The 16,248-nt window shown below is 36.3% G+C and overlaps 3 protein-coding genes across 3 annotated transcripts; 2 read left to right on the forward strand and 1 right to left on the reverse strand.

The window, feature by feature from the left end:
- Positions 1-5,858: 5,858 nt before the first annotated feature.
- hcst (hematopoietic cell signal transducer) lies at positions 5,859-8,534 on the forward strand. Its single transcript, XM_038269463.1, has 6 exons — positions 5,859-5,877; positions 6,464-6,585; positions 7,039-7,105; positions 7,287-7,307; positions 7,498-7,632; positions 7,759-8,534. Exons 3-6 carry the CDS (start codon positions 7,066-7,068, stop codon positions 7,806-7,808), a joined length of 246 nt encoding a protein of 81 aa, XP_038125391.1. The 5' UTR covers positions 5,859-5,877; positions 6,464-6,585; positions 7,039-7,065; the 3' UTR covers positions 7,809-8,534.
- Positions 8,535-11,467: 2,933 nt separating this feature from the next.
- On the forward strand, positions 11,468-12,659 carry LOC119772805 (transmembrane immune signaling adaptor TYROBP). Its single transcript, XM_038269451.1, has 5 exons — positions 11,468-11,674; positions 11,759-11,779; positions 11,872-12,015; positions 12,111-12,178; positions 12,389-12,659. The coding sequence occupies exons 1-5, from the start codon at positions 11,638-11,640 to the stop codon at positions 12,443-12,445; spliced, it is 327 nt and encodes a 108-aa protein (XP_038125379.1). The 5' UTR covers positions 11,468-11,637; the 3' UTR covers positions 12,446-12,659.
- Positions 12,660-12,704: 45 nt separating this feature from the next.
- LOC119772804 lies at positions 12,705-15,836 on the reverse strand. The gene is made up of 10 exons (XM_038269450.1): positions 15,789-15,836; positions 15,633-15,694; positions 15,492-15,524; positions 15,355-15,402; positions 15,092-15,139; positions 14,948-14,998; positions 14,823-14,852; positions 13,377-13,742; positions 13,249-13,287; positions 12,705-13,146 (listed from the first exon to the last, which is right to left on the reverse strand). Exons 1-9 carry the CDS (start codon positions 15,794-15,796, stop codon positions 13,256-13,258), a joined length of 678 nt encoding a protein of 225 aa, XP_038125378.1. The 5' UTR covers positions 15,797-15,836; the 3' UTR covers positions 12,705-13,146; positions 13,249-13,255.
- Positions 15,837-16,248: the final 412 nt, after the last annotated feature.

A 16,248-nucleotide genomic window follows, 5' to 3' on the forward strand; every position in this document is an offset into this window, starting at 1 on the left:
TTTATTTTTTGGTTTTCTTTCTTGGGATCTTTCAGTCTCCTGTTGCAGATTTTTGAACTCCTCCATAAGGCTCTCTGTTAATCTTTTCTTCTCCTCCTCCATCTCTGTCAGAGCCTTCTTAGCGTTTGCCACTGTCTCTTGAAGGCAGGACTTCTCTGTTTGCCACAGCTGCCTTTCACAATGCAGAACCTCCTGAAGGTGTTTCATAGCTGCTTCCATATCTCTAAGAGTGTTCTGCTGCTCTGTCAGGAGACTGGACTTTTCCTGGGCCCAGACCTGTGTTTGGTTCTTCACATCTTGTTCCATCTTGAGCAAAACAGCTTTTATGTCATTGGTTTCCTGCTCTTTCTGAGCTAAGCAGATCTCAGCCTCCTTTGTTCTGGCTGTCTCAGCAAGCAGACTAATTTCCAGATCCATGACTTTTCTTGCAGAAGCTTTCCCCTGCTCTAACTCAGCTTCCTGTAACTCCAACTGCTTTTTCAGCTGCTCACACTCATCTCTTTGTTGTTGGTTGGACATAAAATGGGATTTTTCTTCCTCCAACTGCTGCCGCTGTTCCTCCAGATCTTTCTGCATTTTTTCCATTGCAGCCTTGATTTCACTGGTTTCCTGCACTTGTTGGGCTAAGCAGATCTCAGCCTCCTTTGCATTTGCTGTCTCAGCAAGAACAGCTGCCTCCGTTTTCTGAGGCAAGACAGTGAGATTCTTAATTTGTTCTAATAATTTGGTGTTTTCTTGTTGAAGTGTTGCTACCCTCTCTCTTGTGAACCTTAACTTGAGCTCAGCGTTCCTTAACCATTGAGCTGATAGTTCAGTCTTCTCACTAAGTGCTGCGATCTCCTCATCTTTTAAGCTCATGCAAATCTCAGCTTCCTCCACACTTTGTTTGAGAGCAGTTACCGTGGACTCCAGCTGTCTAGCTTCCTCGTCGGTATATTTTGGCATTGTTTCGTGCTCAGCATGCGTCTTCTGGTTTGTTGATAATTTGATGTTTTCTTGTTTAAGTGCTGCGATCTCCTTATCTTTTGAGCTTATGCAGATAGCAGCTTCCTGCAACCTTTGCTTCAAAGCAGTTGCCGCAGTCTCCAGATGCCAGGCTTTTTCGTTGGCATCTCTACGCACTACCTCCATGTTGTGAAGATCAGCAGCTTGTCTCTGCAAGTAATTTGATAATTTAGCATTTTCTTGTTGAAGTGCGGCGATCTCCTGATCTTTTGAGTTAATACAGAAACCAGCTTCCTGCACCCTTTGCATATTAGCATTTAGCACAGCCTCCAGCTGCCAGGCTTTCTCGTTGGCATTTTTACACACTGCCTCCATGTTGTGAAGATCAGCAGCTTGTCTCTGGCAGATTTCTAATAATTTAATATTTTCTTGTTGAAGTGCTGCGATCTTCTCATCTTTAGATTTTAAGTAGATTTCATTTTCCTGGTCCTTTTTTCTTTGAGCAGTTAGCTCAGATTCCAGCTGCCTAGTTTTTTCGTGGGTATTCTGACGCGCTGTCTCCATTTTCTGAGGCAAGGCAACAAAACTTTGGATTGTTGCTGATAACTTGATTTTTTCTTGTTGCAGTGCTGTGATCAGCTCGTCTTTTGAGCGTAAGTAGGTCTCTGCTTCCTGCACCTTTTTCCTTACAGCAGTTAGCTCCGACTCCAGCTGCCTAGCTTTCTCAACAGTATATCCAAACCCTGCATCCATTTTCTGAGGCACAGCAACATTTTTCTTAGTTGTTTCTGATAACTTGATGATTTCTTGTTGCAGTGCTGTGATCATCTCATCTTTTGAGCGTAAGTAGGTCTCTGCTTCCTGCACCTTTTTCCTTTCAGCAGTTAGCTCCGACTCCAGCTGCCTAGCGTTCTCATTGATATATCCAAACCCTGCATCCAAAGACACAGCAACATTTTTCTTAATTGTTCCTGATAACTTGATGATTTCTTGTAGCGAAGCTATGATCCTCAAATCTTTTGAGCTTAAACAGATCCCAGCCTTCTGACCCTTTTTCCTTTTAGGAGTTAGCTCAGACTCCAGCTGCCTAGCTTTCTCGTTGGTATGTTGACGAGCTTCCTCTAATTTGTTGAGCTCAGCAGTGAGATCATTGATATGTTGGGCTAAACTCCTGTTTTGATGTTGAAGTTCTGTGATCAACCAGTCTCTGGAGCTTAAGGCTCTCTGAAACTCAATCTTAGAAATCATATTACGTCCGGTCTTTTTGTCAGCTCCATGTCCTCCATGAACAGCTTTCGCACTTTGAAGTTGTAAAAGTGGATTTCTTCCTGGATTTTCAGGCTTTGCAGCTTTAGCTGGTCCCTCAACACGAGCTGGGGCTGGTTGCAATGGCTTCACCACAGGCTTAGAAGCACAAACTTGACTCAAAGTGGGTCCCGCTGCTATTTTTGGAGCATTTTCTGGCTTTTTCTTACTTGTAAGAACTTGAGCCCAAGTCACATTTCCAGAAGGGTTTGTAGCTGTGCTACCAGATGTAACTCCCATAGTATTACCTGATTTAGATATGGTTGACATGGCGGCTATAACGTTTAATTCACCTGATTTGCAAATGAAAAAGGACGAATTGGTCAATTCCAGCCTTAGTTGCTGATTCAAGTCAGCCTCCTAAGGAAAACAATAAAATTGTTGGTTGGATTAAAACACAAAGCTTTGTTTTAAACTAAAAGCTTCTTTTTCTGATAACTGGGCAGATTTGTTCTGTGGAAAAGTCTTTACTTTTCTAATTACAAGGAGTTAACTCAAGAGATGCACACGTTACAGGAGAATTCTGGAAATTGAATGCTTGGTAGTATTCTGATGTCTGTAATGATGTCATCAGAATTCTAAACTATGTGGGCGGGAACTATAAACTCCGCCCACATAAGTCAAGCCTGGCTGTAGGTTCTACATACTCTGAAAAAATAATTCAACAGTTTTTGGCTTTTCCTTAATCATATTTAGTTACTTTAACTTTTTTTATTATTATTTTAGCAGGGTAGGACATAAAACAATTTTTTTTTTTTTACAGTTTCCTCTCTGGCAATGTGGCAATAAGAATAATTGTCTTGATGCCAAAAAGAGCCCAACAGTTAAACTGTTAAAAAAGTTCACACCCATGAGTAGAGGAATTGCAGCCTGATGATATTTACACCGCATCAGATACCGTTCCCCCATGTTAAGCAGGGGGAACGTTATCTGAAGGGGTTTATAGGCCCATGAGATAGCGTTTCCCCCCCCCGATGTCATTTACGTTGAGTTGCAATAAATGCAAAACTCTCTGCAGGTACTTGTCTTTTCGTCCGCTCTATTCAGCTGGCTTTTGAAACACAAGGAGAGAAGTTGGGGGCCGGGGGTGGTGAGGGTTACGGGGTCGAGAAATGCAAAAGTAACGGGATAGTTACTTTTACTTGGAACTAGTTACTTTTATTGTGGAGTAACTCAGTTAGTAACTCAGTTACTTTTTGGGAAAAGTAACTAGTAACTATAACTAATAACTTTTTCAAAGTAACGTGCCCGACACTGTTCGTAACATATGGAACAATCAGATCTGTGATATAAGATTAAGCTTGTTTATTTGGGGTTTTGTTTTGTGAGAAGGACAATTTTAAACAGTAAGCCGATTAAGGGAAGCTAAGATAAGATAACTAATACCTCTCTTTTTTATTGTTATCAAAACTGGTCGCATTTTGGATCAGCCTTTTTAGTTGTTGCGATATTCTGTATTTGAAAGAAAACAATTCTAGAAAGCTCTTTGACATGGGTTTTAAATGGGAAGTCCTTATCAAAATTAAAGGGGAACACCGTTTTTTTTTAATTGGGCCCTTGATTTTATGTTATTACACCATGTTCTACTCACCCATATTAGTTTTGTGTCATTTGGAGCTGTTCTGAAGATATTCCATTCATAATGTATTCTTTATGGTAGTGTTAATTTTAGCAGCCATTTTTAAATTTAGTTTTAGTTTTAGTCCAGTTTCAGAATCGCTTTTTAGTTTTTATCATATTTAGTCGACATCATCCCATTTTTATTTAGTCTAGTTTTAGTCGACTATAAGCCAGAGCATTTTAGTCTTTATTTTAGTCCAAGAAAACATAATTTTATTCGTATAGTTTTAGTCAAGAAAAACTGTCAACATTTTATTCTAGTTTTAGTCAGGACATAATTTTAACCTTTTACTTTTTTGTCAGCAGATAATATTTAACATTTCCTAAAATCATTACGCATTTCAACATTTTCTCTCATCTTTTTGATAAAAAAAAAACACAATTTCAAGGAACACATGCAGACATGGAAGATGTTCTAAAAATATTTGCATATTTATTTTGAACATTAAAACAAATAAAATACACCTGACAAAGGAAACAAATAAATTAAATTAAATGTCTTATGAACTTTACACAAGTGCTGGCTGTTTAAAGCTAGTTCACATAGAATAATAAAATAAATAGAATTGAGATCAATGTTGTTTAAAAAAAAAAAAAACTCCAACTGAGTTTCCTGCCAGCTAGTTCACATAGTATATAAAGGTACAGTATTTAAGGTGAAAAAGGCATAGTTTTCTTGTCCTGAGAGTCAGCTTTGTATTTGGTGTGGGCAATTAAGGAAGCTTGTATAGCTGGCCTGTCATTGTTTCTGGGTGGTTGTTGGAGGTTGTGTATCTTCAGTCTGGAACAGAAATTAATACAATGTCAGGATAGATGCACAGCATAACAGGAATTCCAAGTGTATAAGTAGCATATAGGTCTGTTTTTCCTTGACAAAAACTAAGTCTCTGTAAAACTACATTTGACAATCCATTTCAAACTCATACAAACAACCTAACTATCATTTTATGCAGAAATAAATTGCAGACATTTTTATGTGTGCATGCATTTTGGTTGTATTAATATTGATGCCAATTCAAATCAAATGTCCTTGTAATAGTAATGTGCAGATAAACAGAGCAGCCTTTTATGTCACCAAATAAAGACATTGGGAGTTTGCGTCCCAATCCCTGCAGTGGTTCCCCTAGCAATGGCTATTTTGTGTATGAAAATCTAGGTTAAAGTTGTTCTGAATTATGTGTGGCATATTATTTTTATTTTGTCTTATCCTGATAAATAGTTTCAGTTTGTTTTATCATTTAGGATTCATGTGTAGCTGCCGAGGTGTTTTGTGTTAACTATAGTTCACTTGCAGCTCCTAGATTACCTAAAACGTCTGTCTGCTTTAATCAAACTTGCAATATAACAGAAACTATAGTTGCCCGGCCAGTATAACATATCTAAGTTAACATAAATTTAACTTTGCATACAGTATGAAGGAGAACTGCCAGCCCAGTCTGCAAGTCAAGGCTTAGATATCAACCAGGGTCGTCCAACAACACTAAGATACTGAAGATATTCAGGATGGATCTTATCCACCCCAAAAGTCTTGCCACCATGGAGTTTTTTTTTTGTTTTTTTTTACCACCTCTGTGCCTTAAGCTTGGGTGAGGTTGAGGAGATTCTCAAAGTATTCCTTCCACTCTTCCAATATCCTCAGTCAAGGTCACCATCTCACAGCGCCTATTATAAACTGTGTTACCAAAGCATTGCTTTCCTCTCTGAAGCACTGCACAGATTGCCAGAAATGCTCTGAGGTCAACTGATTCTCTTTCTCCATGGTTAGTCCTCTCAGTTTTTAATGTTTTTATTCGGCCACCCCTGGGCCGTAGCATGCTAAACCTGCTTCCTACATGTACCTGCTTCCTGCCTCAGGAGTCCCAAAAGGCAGCAGGACTTCTTTAGTTACTTACTGCCGGTGTCTGTCATTTTAAGGAATATTGAATAACAAACTCTGTATTGTGTCACAGTTGGGACATATTTACTGTCCTAATTTTTGGATGTGATGGAGGCCAAGAGAGAAAGAAGGTGAGTATCAAGAGCAAAAAACTCTCTTTTTAAAACATGTGAAATGTAATTGTGCATTTACTTGTTAAAACTTAAATGCTGACCTTACAAAAAGCAATGTTAGAGAGATAGTAATGATTTTTCCATCTTAAATTATTATTGCACTAAAGGATCAGACAGGAATTACAACTAATGATAACTTAAAAATAAAAAGGTTGGTTTAAATAGGGAAGTGTACACAGACAGTTTATGAATAACATCTGCCAGCTTAGTATTTGCATTGGCAAAATATAAACTGTTAACTGTCAGATTTTGAGCCAAGTAATGACCTTTTAACTACCTACAATTTATGTCACCTCACTTTGTCACCCTCCCCTATAGGAAGGTGATGAAGGTTGTATGTCCTACACAGTTTATCACCCTCCTGTAGTTGATCAGCGTTCATGTTGATGTAGAACATTTGAACCTAGAGATGCTGATATAGAGATATATATATAGTATTTTTTTTTGTTTTTTTTTTAAGACATAGCTTAAGTGTAATGCCTAATCATAACAGCATTTAAAGTATGTAAGCAGTGCTTACACAGTTTTGACTTGTCTTTTTTAGACAAAGATTCACAAGCAGTGTTTCAGCCCACTGGAGGAAGTCAGACGTCACCCCCCTGAAGCACAAACCATACACACTTCATCTTTTGGAACGCACAAGACACATGAAACCCAACAGAGAAGGTACGTAGCGCTTACTCTTGACACTGATTTTCTCTTCCTCATGTCAGTTCCTGGAATTTTTATTTCTTACATTAACACCATTTAAGGTTTGCATGTTATTTTCGGCTGCTACAAAATATCAGATATACTTTTTAGTTCCCTCAGCGTAATATATTTTAAGAGCAAATGTTAGCAGTTAGCAGTTTTTAAAAATAATGTTATAAAGATGTTGTTGTTTTTTTTCCAGTTACTTTTTATCTCCTTTTGTCTGGTGTTTTTTCTACCCACACGGAAGCGTCTGACTAGTAGAGGAGTTGTTTGTTTCATGGTGCAAATGGAAAAGTCCACCCCACGGTTTCTAACACAGTTTATAGGGAATTTATTCATTATACTGCTATCAAATCTAGTAAAACAGAAGGATTATTAATTTTTTTAATGTCTCTGAGAGCTCCTCCTCAATCTTTTGCTCTGCAGAGTCAACAGAAGTGAACTGACAAAGTTATGGCCAACAACGTTGTTGTTCTGGTTTCTCTTCTGTGCAGTAAGTATCATTTCACAGCTCTTCTGCTCTGCATTTTGCACAAATACTCTCCACATTTAGGTGGTCTGACACAGGAAGAGGTAACCACAAAAGCTGTTAGATGTGACAAAAGCTCTTCAATATCAGCATTAAAGGGCCTAATTTCTGATGTGTCCTTGTTTTTATCTTTTCTGTTTTTTAGGTCTGAGTGGGGCACTAGCAGGTATGTGCATTGCACAGAAAACATTAGGGTTCTGAAATCCATTGCTGAAATCCCACAATTACAACGACGTAAAAGAAAAGAATCAGTTAACTTTAAACTTGACAAATAATTTTTTCCAATCGTGTCTCTGTTTTTTGTTTCTCAACCAATTTATTTTCTGTAACCTTTTCTGTTTGCACCTGCCTACCAGGCAGCAATGTGTCTTGCTACAGAATTGAGCCGGGCACTATGGCAGGCATCATCTCTGCAGATTTGATGCTGACTCTTCTCATTGTTGGTATCACCTACAAATATGCAAGCTACCGGCGTCAGAAAGTAGATAATGGTGAGGGACGGATTTGAATATACGTTGATATCCTACCAAAAACTTCTTCAGTTTAATATCTCATTATGTTGCTAAGGCCCTATTTATATTTAAATGTTGTTTATATTTTCTTTTATCTCTTTACAGCTGACAAGATTTATATGAATGTTCGGGCCAACATCAAGAATAAAGAATGAAGATTTGATTCATTATTTGCCTGATTTGGTTGCTTTAGTAGGTTTTTAATACAACTATTTTTTTTACAAAAAACTCCACAGTTATGCTACATTTGGTGGAAAAAATAATTTTAAACAAAATGTAATTATGTTGTGTAACATAAAATTGACTGTCTTTTTCTATTGGTGGGCTAAATGATTTTTTTTTTTACCTCTAATCATACTCCGAACATCTGTAAGTTGACAATAATAACTCCTCATGCCTTGTTTATCATAGCACCAACTGTTTAATCATCTTTCGAGAAGTGCTCTGATTGTATATATTGTATGCATATTGTTTGCAATTCTTAGTCAGCACTTATTTTTTAGGAAACTATTTTCTAACTTATGGGTATCCATACCCAACAAGCTTATTTCAATGTCATGATCTTTTTCATTTTCCTGCTTTGAACGTTTTAAAAACAATTTATCTACTCTGTCAATTCACAGCTATGCCCCAAGAAAAAGTTCATTAAAGTTAATACTCAATTTAATTTACTTTGGGTTACTTTTTCAGCATCATCAGGAGCACCATTAGGAGTAACACTTTAAATGTTGCCTAAAATCATGTTTTACTTTAATGATTCTGTTTCTTGGGTTTCTTTTTTTTTTTTTTTTTGAATAACCCTACTAAACCAATCGTGTGATTTCTAAACATCTTTCAGTGCTAGATTTTGTTGCTGCAATAAAAGATTGTTTGTTTTGAAAGCTATTACTCATTTTTTTCTTTTTATCATGGGTGCCAAAAATTTTTGAGAACTTTTTTTAATGACAATGTCTAAAAAATATTCCAGCATTTTCTAAGTTTCCCACTTTGTAAGTACACTACTACACAATTACTATTATTAGCAATTTAATGTAAAATCTATAAAAATTTTTACATTTTGATAAATTTTCAAATGCAAAATGGACTTTATACTATACATGGAATTATAAGCATCACGAATAAAGGAATAAACAATGTGAACAGCTCATTTTGAGAGCATCGTGGCATAGTGTCTATACTTACTCAATAGCACCCTCGACAGGTAGTTTTTGGTTGACAACAAGCTAGGCAAGGGTTAAAATGCGAGTATCTGTTGGTTAGCCTTAAACTAACCATTTTTTATGTAAAGATGACCTAATATCATGTTATGGCTTTATTCTTAAGAACTTTTTCTAGGTTAAGTAAGTTTTTAATCAGTTTTTTTTTTTTTTTTTTTTTTTTTTACAAAGTAGTGATACTGTCATCAGTATCAAATATTTCTGACAGGTACAAATCAAGTTTAAATAATCAAAATTAAGGAATGCAAAACTAAGGAATGCACACCAAACCATGTGAATATGAGGAGTTTTTCTTTTTACTTCTAAACACATCTTTTTGCCCTGCACTATTATGATCATGTTGAATGTTTAGAAAAAAAAAAACTTACATATTTGTTTTTCTCTGTTTTTATTTTTCTGCAATGAAATTATAATACACGTTTGTATGGTAAATATTTCTTTATGTTTATAAAGCTTAACAGTTTTTCTATTTAGTCCATTGATATCTGGTCTATCATGGCTTTACCGTGACCTTTTAAGTATTGTGACCTGTTTTGAAGCCACATCCGTTAAGTCTTACTGTTTTGCTGATCAAATCTTGCAGTGAAACTGCGCCTGGAGTCAAATGAAGAAAACATGTTGACCAAGACCAGTCTTATATCTTAGCATTGTCTGGCTAATCTGTCTTGACCTTGTCTAAATGGTTGCTTCATTCCTTACTTCAACAATCTGAGAATCTTCTGGACACTCAGCGTCCATTTTGCCCGTCATTTTGGAGGGATTTTTTTTATTTTTTATCCCACAGATCTGACTACATTTCTACAGGTTCAGTTTATGAAAGCAGCTTCTACCTAACCTGAGAATAACAGTAAAACACATTTGAGCTTTGATTAATAGGTTGAGAAATCTGTCTTATTTCACATATGTGTACCTTTGGTTAATGTGTTTATTTATGAGGTGGAAGCAGTTGCTTTACCATAGACCAGTACATTAATACAAGAATAAAAATACAAATTAAAATCTTCTGTGAAAAATAACTGGATTAACATTAAAAAACTCTGATAAAAAAGAAATGTCTTTTTTTTTTGCCAATACTGCAGGTACAAAAAATTTGAATATATAAGAATTTTGTAAAAAGGTTAAATATTTTGGTGACTGTTTAAGAAAACAAAAGTAATATATATACGGTATGTTTATACAAATATTGTATAATATTGCAAGCCTTTATTTTATGTTATTTTGATTATTATGGTTTACGGTTACTGAAAACCAAAAATTCTGTTTAAGTTAATTAGACATCAAAATCCCCTCTTTTAAGAATGATTTATTATCATTATAATAAATTTCCCAGTGAACAGTTATCATATTAGTATGGCATGGATTTTATTTTATAGGTGGTTTAATTAAAGGTTTGGCTGGTGCTGTTTGCTCATATTTAGTCCTTTACAGTTCTTAAGAATTTCAAAGAAACACAGAGTGCTTATTCAAAAAGTGAAAGTCATGAAAAGTGAAATATGTTTTTCTTTTCAAAAACATGAAAACCAGAATTGTTTGGCTTGAACATTATTTCCGCCGTCTTTGCTTCAACACCCCTAAACTATAAGTCTCTAAACTACAAGGGCTTAGGTGTCTCCTTGATCCAATTTGCCTGTTTAATTTTGCATATTTAGATGCTGTTCTTGTCATAAAGTAAATGGTAAATGGCATGTACTTATATAGCGCCTTTATTCAAGTTAGGAGACTTGACCAAAGCGCTTTACACTACATTCATTCACCTATTCACGCACACACTCACACACTGATGGTGGCAAGCTACATTGTAGCCACAGCTGCCCTGGGGCTCACTGACAGAAGCGAGGCTGCCGTACACTGGCGCCACCGGGCCCTCTGACCACCATCAGTAGACAATGCAGGTGAAGTGTCTTGCCCAAGGACACAACGACAATGAAAGTCAGAGTCGGGGCTTGAACCGTCAACCCTTCGATTTCAGGGCAAACTCCTACATCCAACGCCACTGTCGCCCCGAGACAGTGAGACACATGTCTGCCAACATCCTACACTACTTATTTGTGGTTTCATAGCCTCCGGTGTATTGAACCATGACACAAAACCATAGAAATGCTTTTGTGTCAGTAAATAATTAGGGAGAGCACTATATTTGATGATGTAAAACATCATTGGGTTATGGAACATTAAAAAAAAGAAGTTTCCGCTCCAAATCAGTGAGAAAAACTTTAGTTTCAGTTTGCTGGCAGGATAGTGTTGTTTCAGACTAAAGCTGTGGTGAAGGCCTTTCAAACCAGGCATTACTGACCTCAGCCAGCCACCTGCGCTTAACCACACAGCATCAGGAAATTTTCTGATGATATGATCACTCGTATTTCAGCAAAAACTAAGTTTGAGATAAAAGGAACCTGAAGCTGCTGGCTTCTGCAGCTATTTTTATTTGGATTATTCCGTTTAAATTACAATATAATCTTGATTGTGGCCTAAATTTTGGTGATATTATGCTTTTCTATTCTGACAAAGACCATTTGTACAAATATCATGTGTATTAGAAAAGAGATACAGCAGAGACTGTAACTTCCTCTTCTGTCAGTGGTGTCCCTCTTTGTGCTCCTCCTTCTCTTGCAGACAAACCTACTTTCTGATACAGTACTGACCGTGGAGACTCCAACCCTTACTCTGACTTCCAGCATCCTGTTCATGGACACAAAAAAGCAGCTATTTAACAAAGAAGAAAACATCTACTAATCTTTGGATTGTCTCTTCCTCCTCATCTGAGAAAATGCCCGATGCGCTCTGTGTTGTGGGCTCCATGTTTGGTGAGACTTATACATTTATACTGCATTACAGCAAAAGCTTAGAAGTATGCATTCTCTGATGCTTCAAACATTTATCTCTTTCAGGCTCAGGGGAAGGACAGCATGGTAGATTTTTTTCAACATTTTTCTTTAAATAAACACATTGATCTGATCCTCTACTCTGTTTAAAATCTCCTTTTTCTCATGTTTACTCACAGACTGTGGCCCCTGCTACCTAATTAATGTGGGCTCCGTGATTGGCATCATTGCCTCTGACATTATCTTGTCCATATTCCTCATCATTTGTGTGTTCTGCTTCACTAGTCTGCACAGGAGAAGACGGGAGCGAGAGACTCATGATGGTAAACTTGTAAACTTCTCTAGTATTTTATCAACGTTCTGTGTTTTTTCTTGAACCCTGAGGAGTACATCAATCATTTTCCCTTGTTGCATATAGGAAGAAGAAATCTACCTTTATCTGCTTCAAAGAAAATTACACCAGAACTGACAGAATCTCCATATGAGGTAAAATATTTAGCGTTGAAAATTGAATAATTTGATATTTTTACATGACGACTAAAATACATAATGATACATAAAAAAAAATCTTACTATGTAACTGATTATATATCTATAAAAAAATCTTTTTATGCATTATTTGAACATTTAAAAGATGTTTTACAACAAAGTATATATGGATAGTTATTTATTTTATCTGTTTACTTGGCTTTAAAGGAATTACACGGAGTCCAGTCGGATATCTACAATGAGCTTCGACACATTAGCAAATGATAGGATGAGGAAAACTGTAAAAGCTTCCTGCTTGTGACTGCTTTTGAAATCTTTAAAAGAAATGTGTTAAATAATCATTTGTATTCTTTTAGCTTCTAATGATAAACAGTCTGCAGGGATTTAGTGTTTTTCATGAAGGTGATTTAATCTGTGCTGGATGAGAATGCATTGGAAAATGATATTTCATGCAGGTCCCATTTGTAATTTATGTTTTTTTTTTGTATTTAATGACAAATAAAATTCAATTTCACAATCAATGTTTAGCCAAACAAATTAAAATCCCCTTTATTTATTGTGATTGCAAGTTTCATACACAAGCTTTTACTACAAGCAGCTCATTCTTGATTTACTCCCAAAACAGGATTCAAACAAACCACAGATTTAGATAAAAATACAAAAACAGGGAGAAAAAAACTTCTATTTGAAGGTAATAAAGAAATCCCCAGCATTAGGTGCGTTTGAATCATCCTGTCTGCTTCTGATGAGTCAACCTATGGAGGCTCCTGACTCATGGAAAAGAAGCAGCTCTGAAAAACATAGGAAAACTCTGTGTATATATTTACAGCAGATGAATTGCATGCACCAACGATACTTTAAGCCATCCATTGTTAAAAGAGACATTAGAAATTAATGAGTTTCAGAAAAAAATGAAGAAAAAAGAAGTCTCCATCCAGTCCTGCCTGGAGATAAGATGCTGGAATCTGTGAGGGTTAAAGATAAAAGAAACAACATTTCATGAGAACTGCATGCATTAACAATCAGTTACTTTATTTCTAACTTTAGTCAAGGAAATATGTTCTTACCAAACACCTATGCTTCAGGGCTGCTGTATTCTCTGGTTTCTGTTGGAATATTATCATTTAAACATCTTTTTTAACTAATTTTCATACTTTTTAAAAACCTTTGGTTGCCTCTCAATGAGTGGTCTTACCTTCACTGTTGTGAACCATAGCCAGGTTCCCATCGTTACCCTCTGAGGTTTCCCCAGATGTCACTCTGCTTTTATCCGGGTGCACCCTCTGAGGCTGATTTTGGAATTTGCCTCTTTGAGTGGCTCTTCCAGACTTTCCCATTGTTCCCTCTTCACTACCCAGATCAGTCTGTCCTTCACCACCCTGTGGCTTGCCTTGACCTTTGGTTTGCTCCTGGCTCCTATAATCCTGAACAGGCTCGCTGGTCCGATCTAGTAGCAGCATGCTGTGGGTTCCTGCTCTTGTTTTTCCCCTTGATGCCTCCTGTTCTCTTCCTCCAGCTTTGGGATCAGTATGCTCAAAGCTGTCTTGGTCTTTTGATGTTTCTGTAAGAAATGAAACTTTTTCATGAATCTAATTCTTTGTATGACCTTCCTTGACAACCGTAGTTGTCACTACTACAAACTTCCTAGTGTTTTGGGGTCCAATTTATTTGATAATCCAACAGAAATGTCTGCTTTACTGCAAAAAGAATAGAATCCATTCTTTTTTTAACAGATAAAAATCTGAAAAGTGTTGCTTTTTTGTACAGCTCCCTCTTATTTTTATGCCACTAAATAAATTTGGGTGCAAACAACAGCAGATTATTTCTATTTAGAGTTTAGAGCAGGGTTCAGTTAGAAAACAGTATCCCAAGCCTAAAAAATAAAAATACAGAGTACTGATAAAGCGATCTTTCAGACAAAGAAAGAGTATGTCAGAACTGAAAATCTACCAAAACATGGCTGTTTTTCTGAGTAGACAGGCCTGGCAAGGAGAGGATTATTCAGAAGCAGCCAAGAGGCCCATGGTCACACTGGAGTGATAGAAACATTATCACATAATTTCCAACTAAATACGCGTTTCATTCTGTGAGAATACTTTTTATTTGAAGGGGACAGAAAACTGATATGATTCAATGTTAAGATAAAACCAGCATAATCCTGGTAGAAAAACCTGTGAGAGGCTGCAAGATTTGAGAATGTCAGCAGAACAAAACCCCTTAATATAGAGCCAGAGCTACAATAGAAATGTTTAGATTAAGGCCACTAATTATCGGTGCATGCTCTCCACACAGGGTTACTGACTGATATTTGTTTTGCATCCCTACAATGGCAAAAGTGCTGAAAAATACCCCAAATAACCTCTAATTTCTCTTAACTTGCTTTAAATGTTGGTTCTATAAAGCATATGATACAGCTCACTATCAGATTTGTATTTGTAAAACAAAATGTAAATCATAAATCTGGTCCATCCTAAATCACATTTATATAACAGTGTAGGCTTATCGAATACAATAAACATTTCTGGTTGTAATGTAATACAATTGTGAGAAATGTTAAAGGATATGAAGACTCTTGCAGGGCATTGCATGTCTGCAAACTTTGTGATTTACAGTAATTCAGAACACAAATAAAAAAATTCACCTTTGCTTTCACTTCCACTTTGATCAGGTCCTGAAATATAAGGGGAAAAGGTTACTTCACTTTACTTCTTTTTTAAATAGGAAATAAAGTTTTAAAATATAAAGTTAGTATGATTCATACTGCACCTTGATAGCCAGGGGTGACTAAACTTTCTGCTGACTGCATCTCAGACAAATCTATAAATTGAATATTTTGTTGACATTTAATTCAAATCTATTCTATTTTGATTAATAAAAATATCATCACAAATATTCAAAACAGTAGCATACCATCTGAATCTTGGTCTCTCACTGGTCTATCAACTGGGTTTCTCTTTGCTGCATGAGGAAATAAAATTTAACAACATAATCTCACACATTTGTTTTAGTGTTTCTTAAATATTAAGCCAAAAAATACTACAAAATAATTCTGTGTAGGTTTCTCTTCCCTGTTTTTATCCTGTTTTAAAGTTCTAATAGGGAACAAAAAGTTATTTTAAGGATGTAGAGAGATGAGCAATGAAGACTGGAAAAAATGTCTACGATGTACCAACCTGTGACTTTGGCAGGTGTTGCTCTTTCAGTTGTTGCCCCAAGTGCCTCTATAAGAAAATAAAAAAAACACACATAAAATATGTGTTATTCTTCAAACAGCAAAACAGGGAGGAAAAAAATTGGCTAAAAATCTCACCATTGAGAAAGATCAACACGTGTCGTCTTGGAGCTTAAAGGAAAGAAGGAAAACACATTATCCCTATTTTCTGGTTTTCATTAGTTTTCACTGCAGATTCATGCAAGAAAAATACATAAATGGAGGTTTTGTGTCTTTTACCTCTCATTTGGCCTTGTACTCCTATGACTGCAAATGGTAGCAGTATCAGACAAAACATGAAACTGAAGGTAAAAAAAATGTTATTTGAATTTCTTTTATATACAGCTGTAAATTAAATAAAAACCAGTTAAAAAAAGAAAATGTTTAAAATCTTACCACTTCATTTTCCCCTGGTTTTCCCACCTGTCTTGTGTTTGTCAATGACACTGCATGCACTCTGGCTTTTTATGCTCTCCCACATCAAGGCTGTACCAAAGCTAATTACAGATTGGGATCAGATTGGTCAGATAGCGTCAAAGACTCCATCTGTGTGTTAAAGACAGTTTCATTTCTGTGCCCAAGACATAACATTTAGATTCAGAAAGGTTTACAAAAGCCGATTCATTCCGGTTCAACATGACAACAACAGTTCTTAACATGCAGACTCACAGAAGAGATGGGTATTAACCTTTAATATGTGCTAATTACAGGTGGCTGGTTACTTCAGAGAATGCCCTCTGACCTTCTCTTAGACCAAAGTTACCTTTGTATCAGACAACAGTTGGGTTTTTTCCATGAATGTCCACTGATAAAATGTGGCCCTGTTTCAACTGAAAAAGGGCCTTTTTAACGGTTT

The sequence above is a fragment of the Cyprinodon tularosa genome, unplaced genomic scaffold, assembly GCF_016077235.1.
Source record: "Cyprinodon tularosa strain WSP-4 unplaced genomic scaffold, ASM1607723v1 ctg73, whole genome shotgun sequence".
In the NCBI taxonomy this organism is placed as follows: Eukaryota; Metazoa; Chordata; class Actinopteri; order Cyprinodontiformes; family Cyprinodontidae; genus Cyprinodon; species Cyprinodon tularosa.

What these genes read in the sequence shown, in the direction of transcription:
- LOC119772804 (XM_038269450.1), bottom strand. An exon ending in CGTGTTGATCTTTCTCAATG is followed by an intron (nt 15,403 to 15,491) that starts GTGAGATTTTTA and finishes ATTTTCTTATAG; the next exon opens with AGGCACTTGGGGCAACAACT. An exon ending in TATGGTTCACAACAGTGAAG is followed by an intron (nt 13,288 to 13,376) that starts GTAAGACCACTC and finishes ATATTCCAACAG; the next exon opens with AAACCAGAGAATACAGCAGC.
- hcst (XM_038269463.1), top strand. Translation starts at nt 7,066, where the DNA reads ATGGCCAACAACGTTGTTGTTCTGGTTTCTCTTCTGTGCA. An exon ending in TCTGGTTTCTCTTCTGTGCA is followed by an intron (nt 7,106 to 7,286) that starts GTAAGTATCATT and finishes TCTGTTTTTTAG; the next exon opens with GTCTGAGTGGGGCACTAGCA. An exon ending in TCTGAGTGGGGCACTAGCAG is followed by an intron (nt 7,308 to 7,497) that starts GTATGTGCATTG and finishes CCTGCCTACCAG; the next exon opens with GCAGCAATGTGTCTTGCTAC.
- LOC119772805 (XM_038269451.1), top strand. Translation starts at nt 11,638, where the DNA reads ATGCCCGATGCGCTCTGTGTTGTGGGCTCCATGTTTG. An exon ending in TGTTGTGGGCTCCATGTTTG is followed by an intron (nt 11,675 to 11,758) that starts GTGAGACTTATA and finishes TATCTCTTTCAG; the next exon opens with GCTCAGGGGAAGGACAGCAT. An exon ending in GGAGCGAGAGACTCATGATG is followed by an intron (nt 12,016 to 12,110) that starts GTAAACTTGTAA and finishes TGTTGCATATAG; the next exon opens with GAAGAAGAAATCTACCTTTA.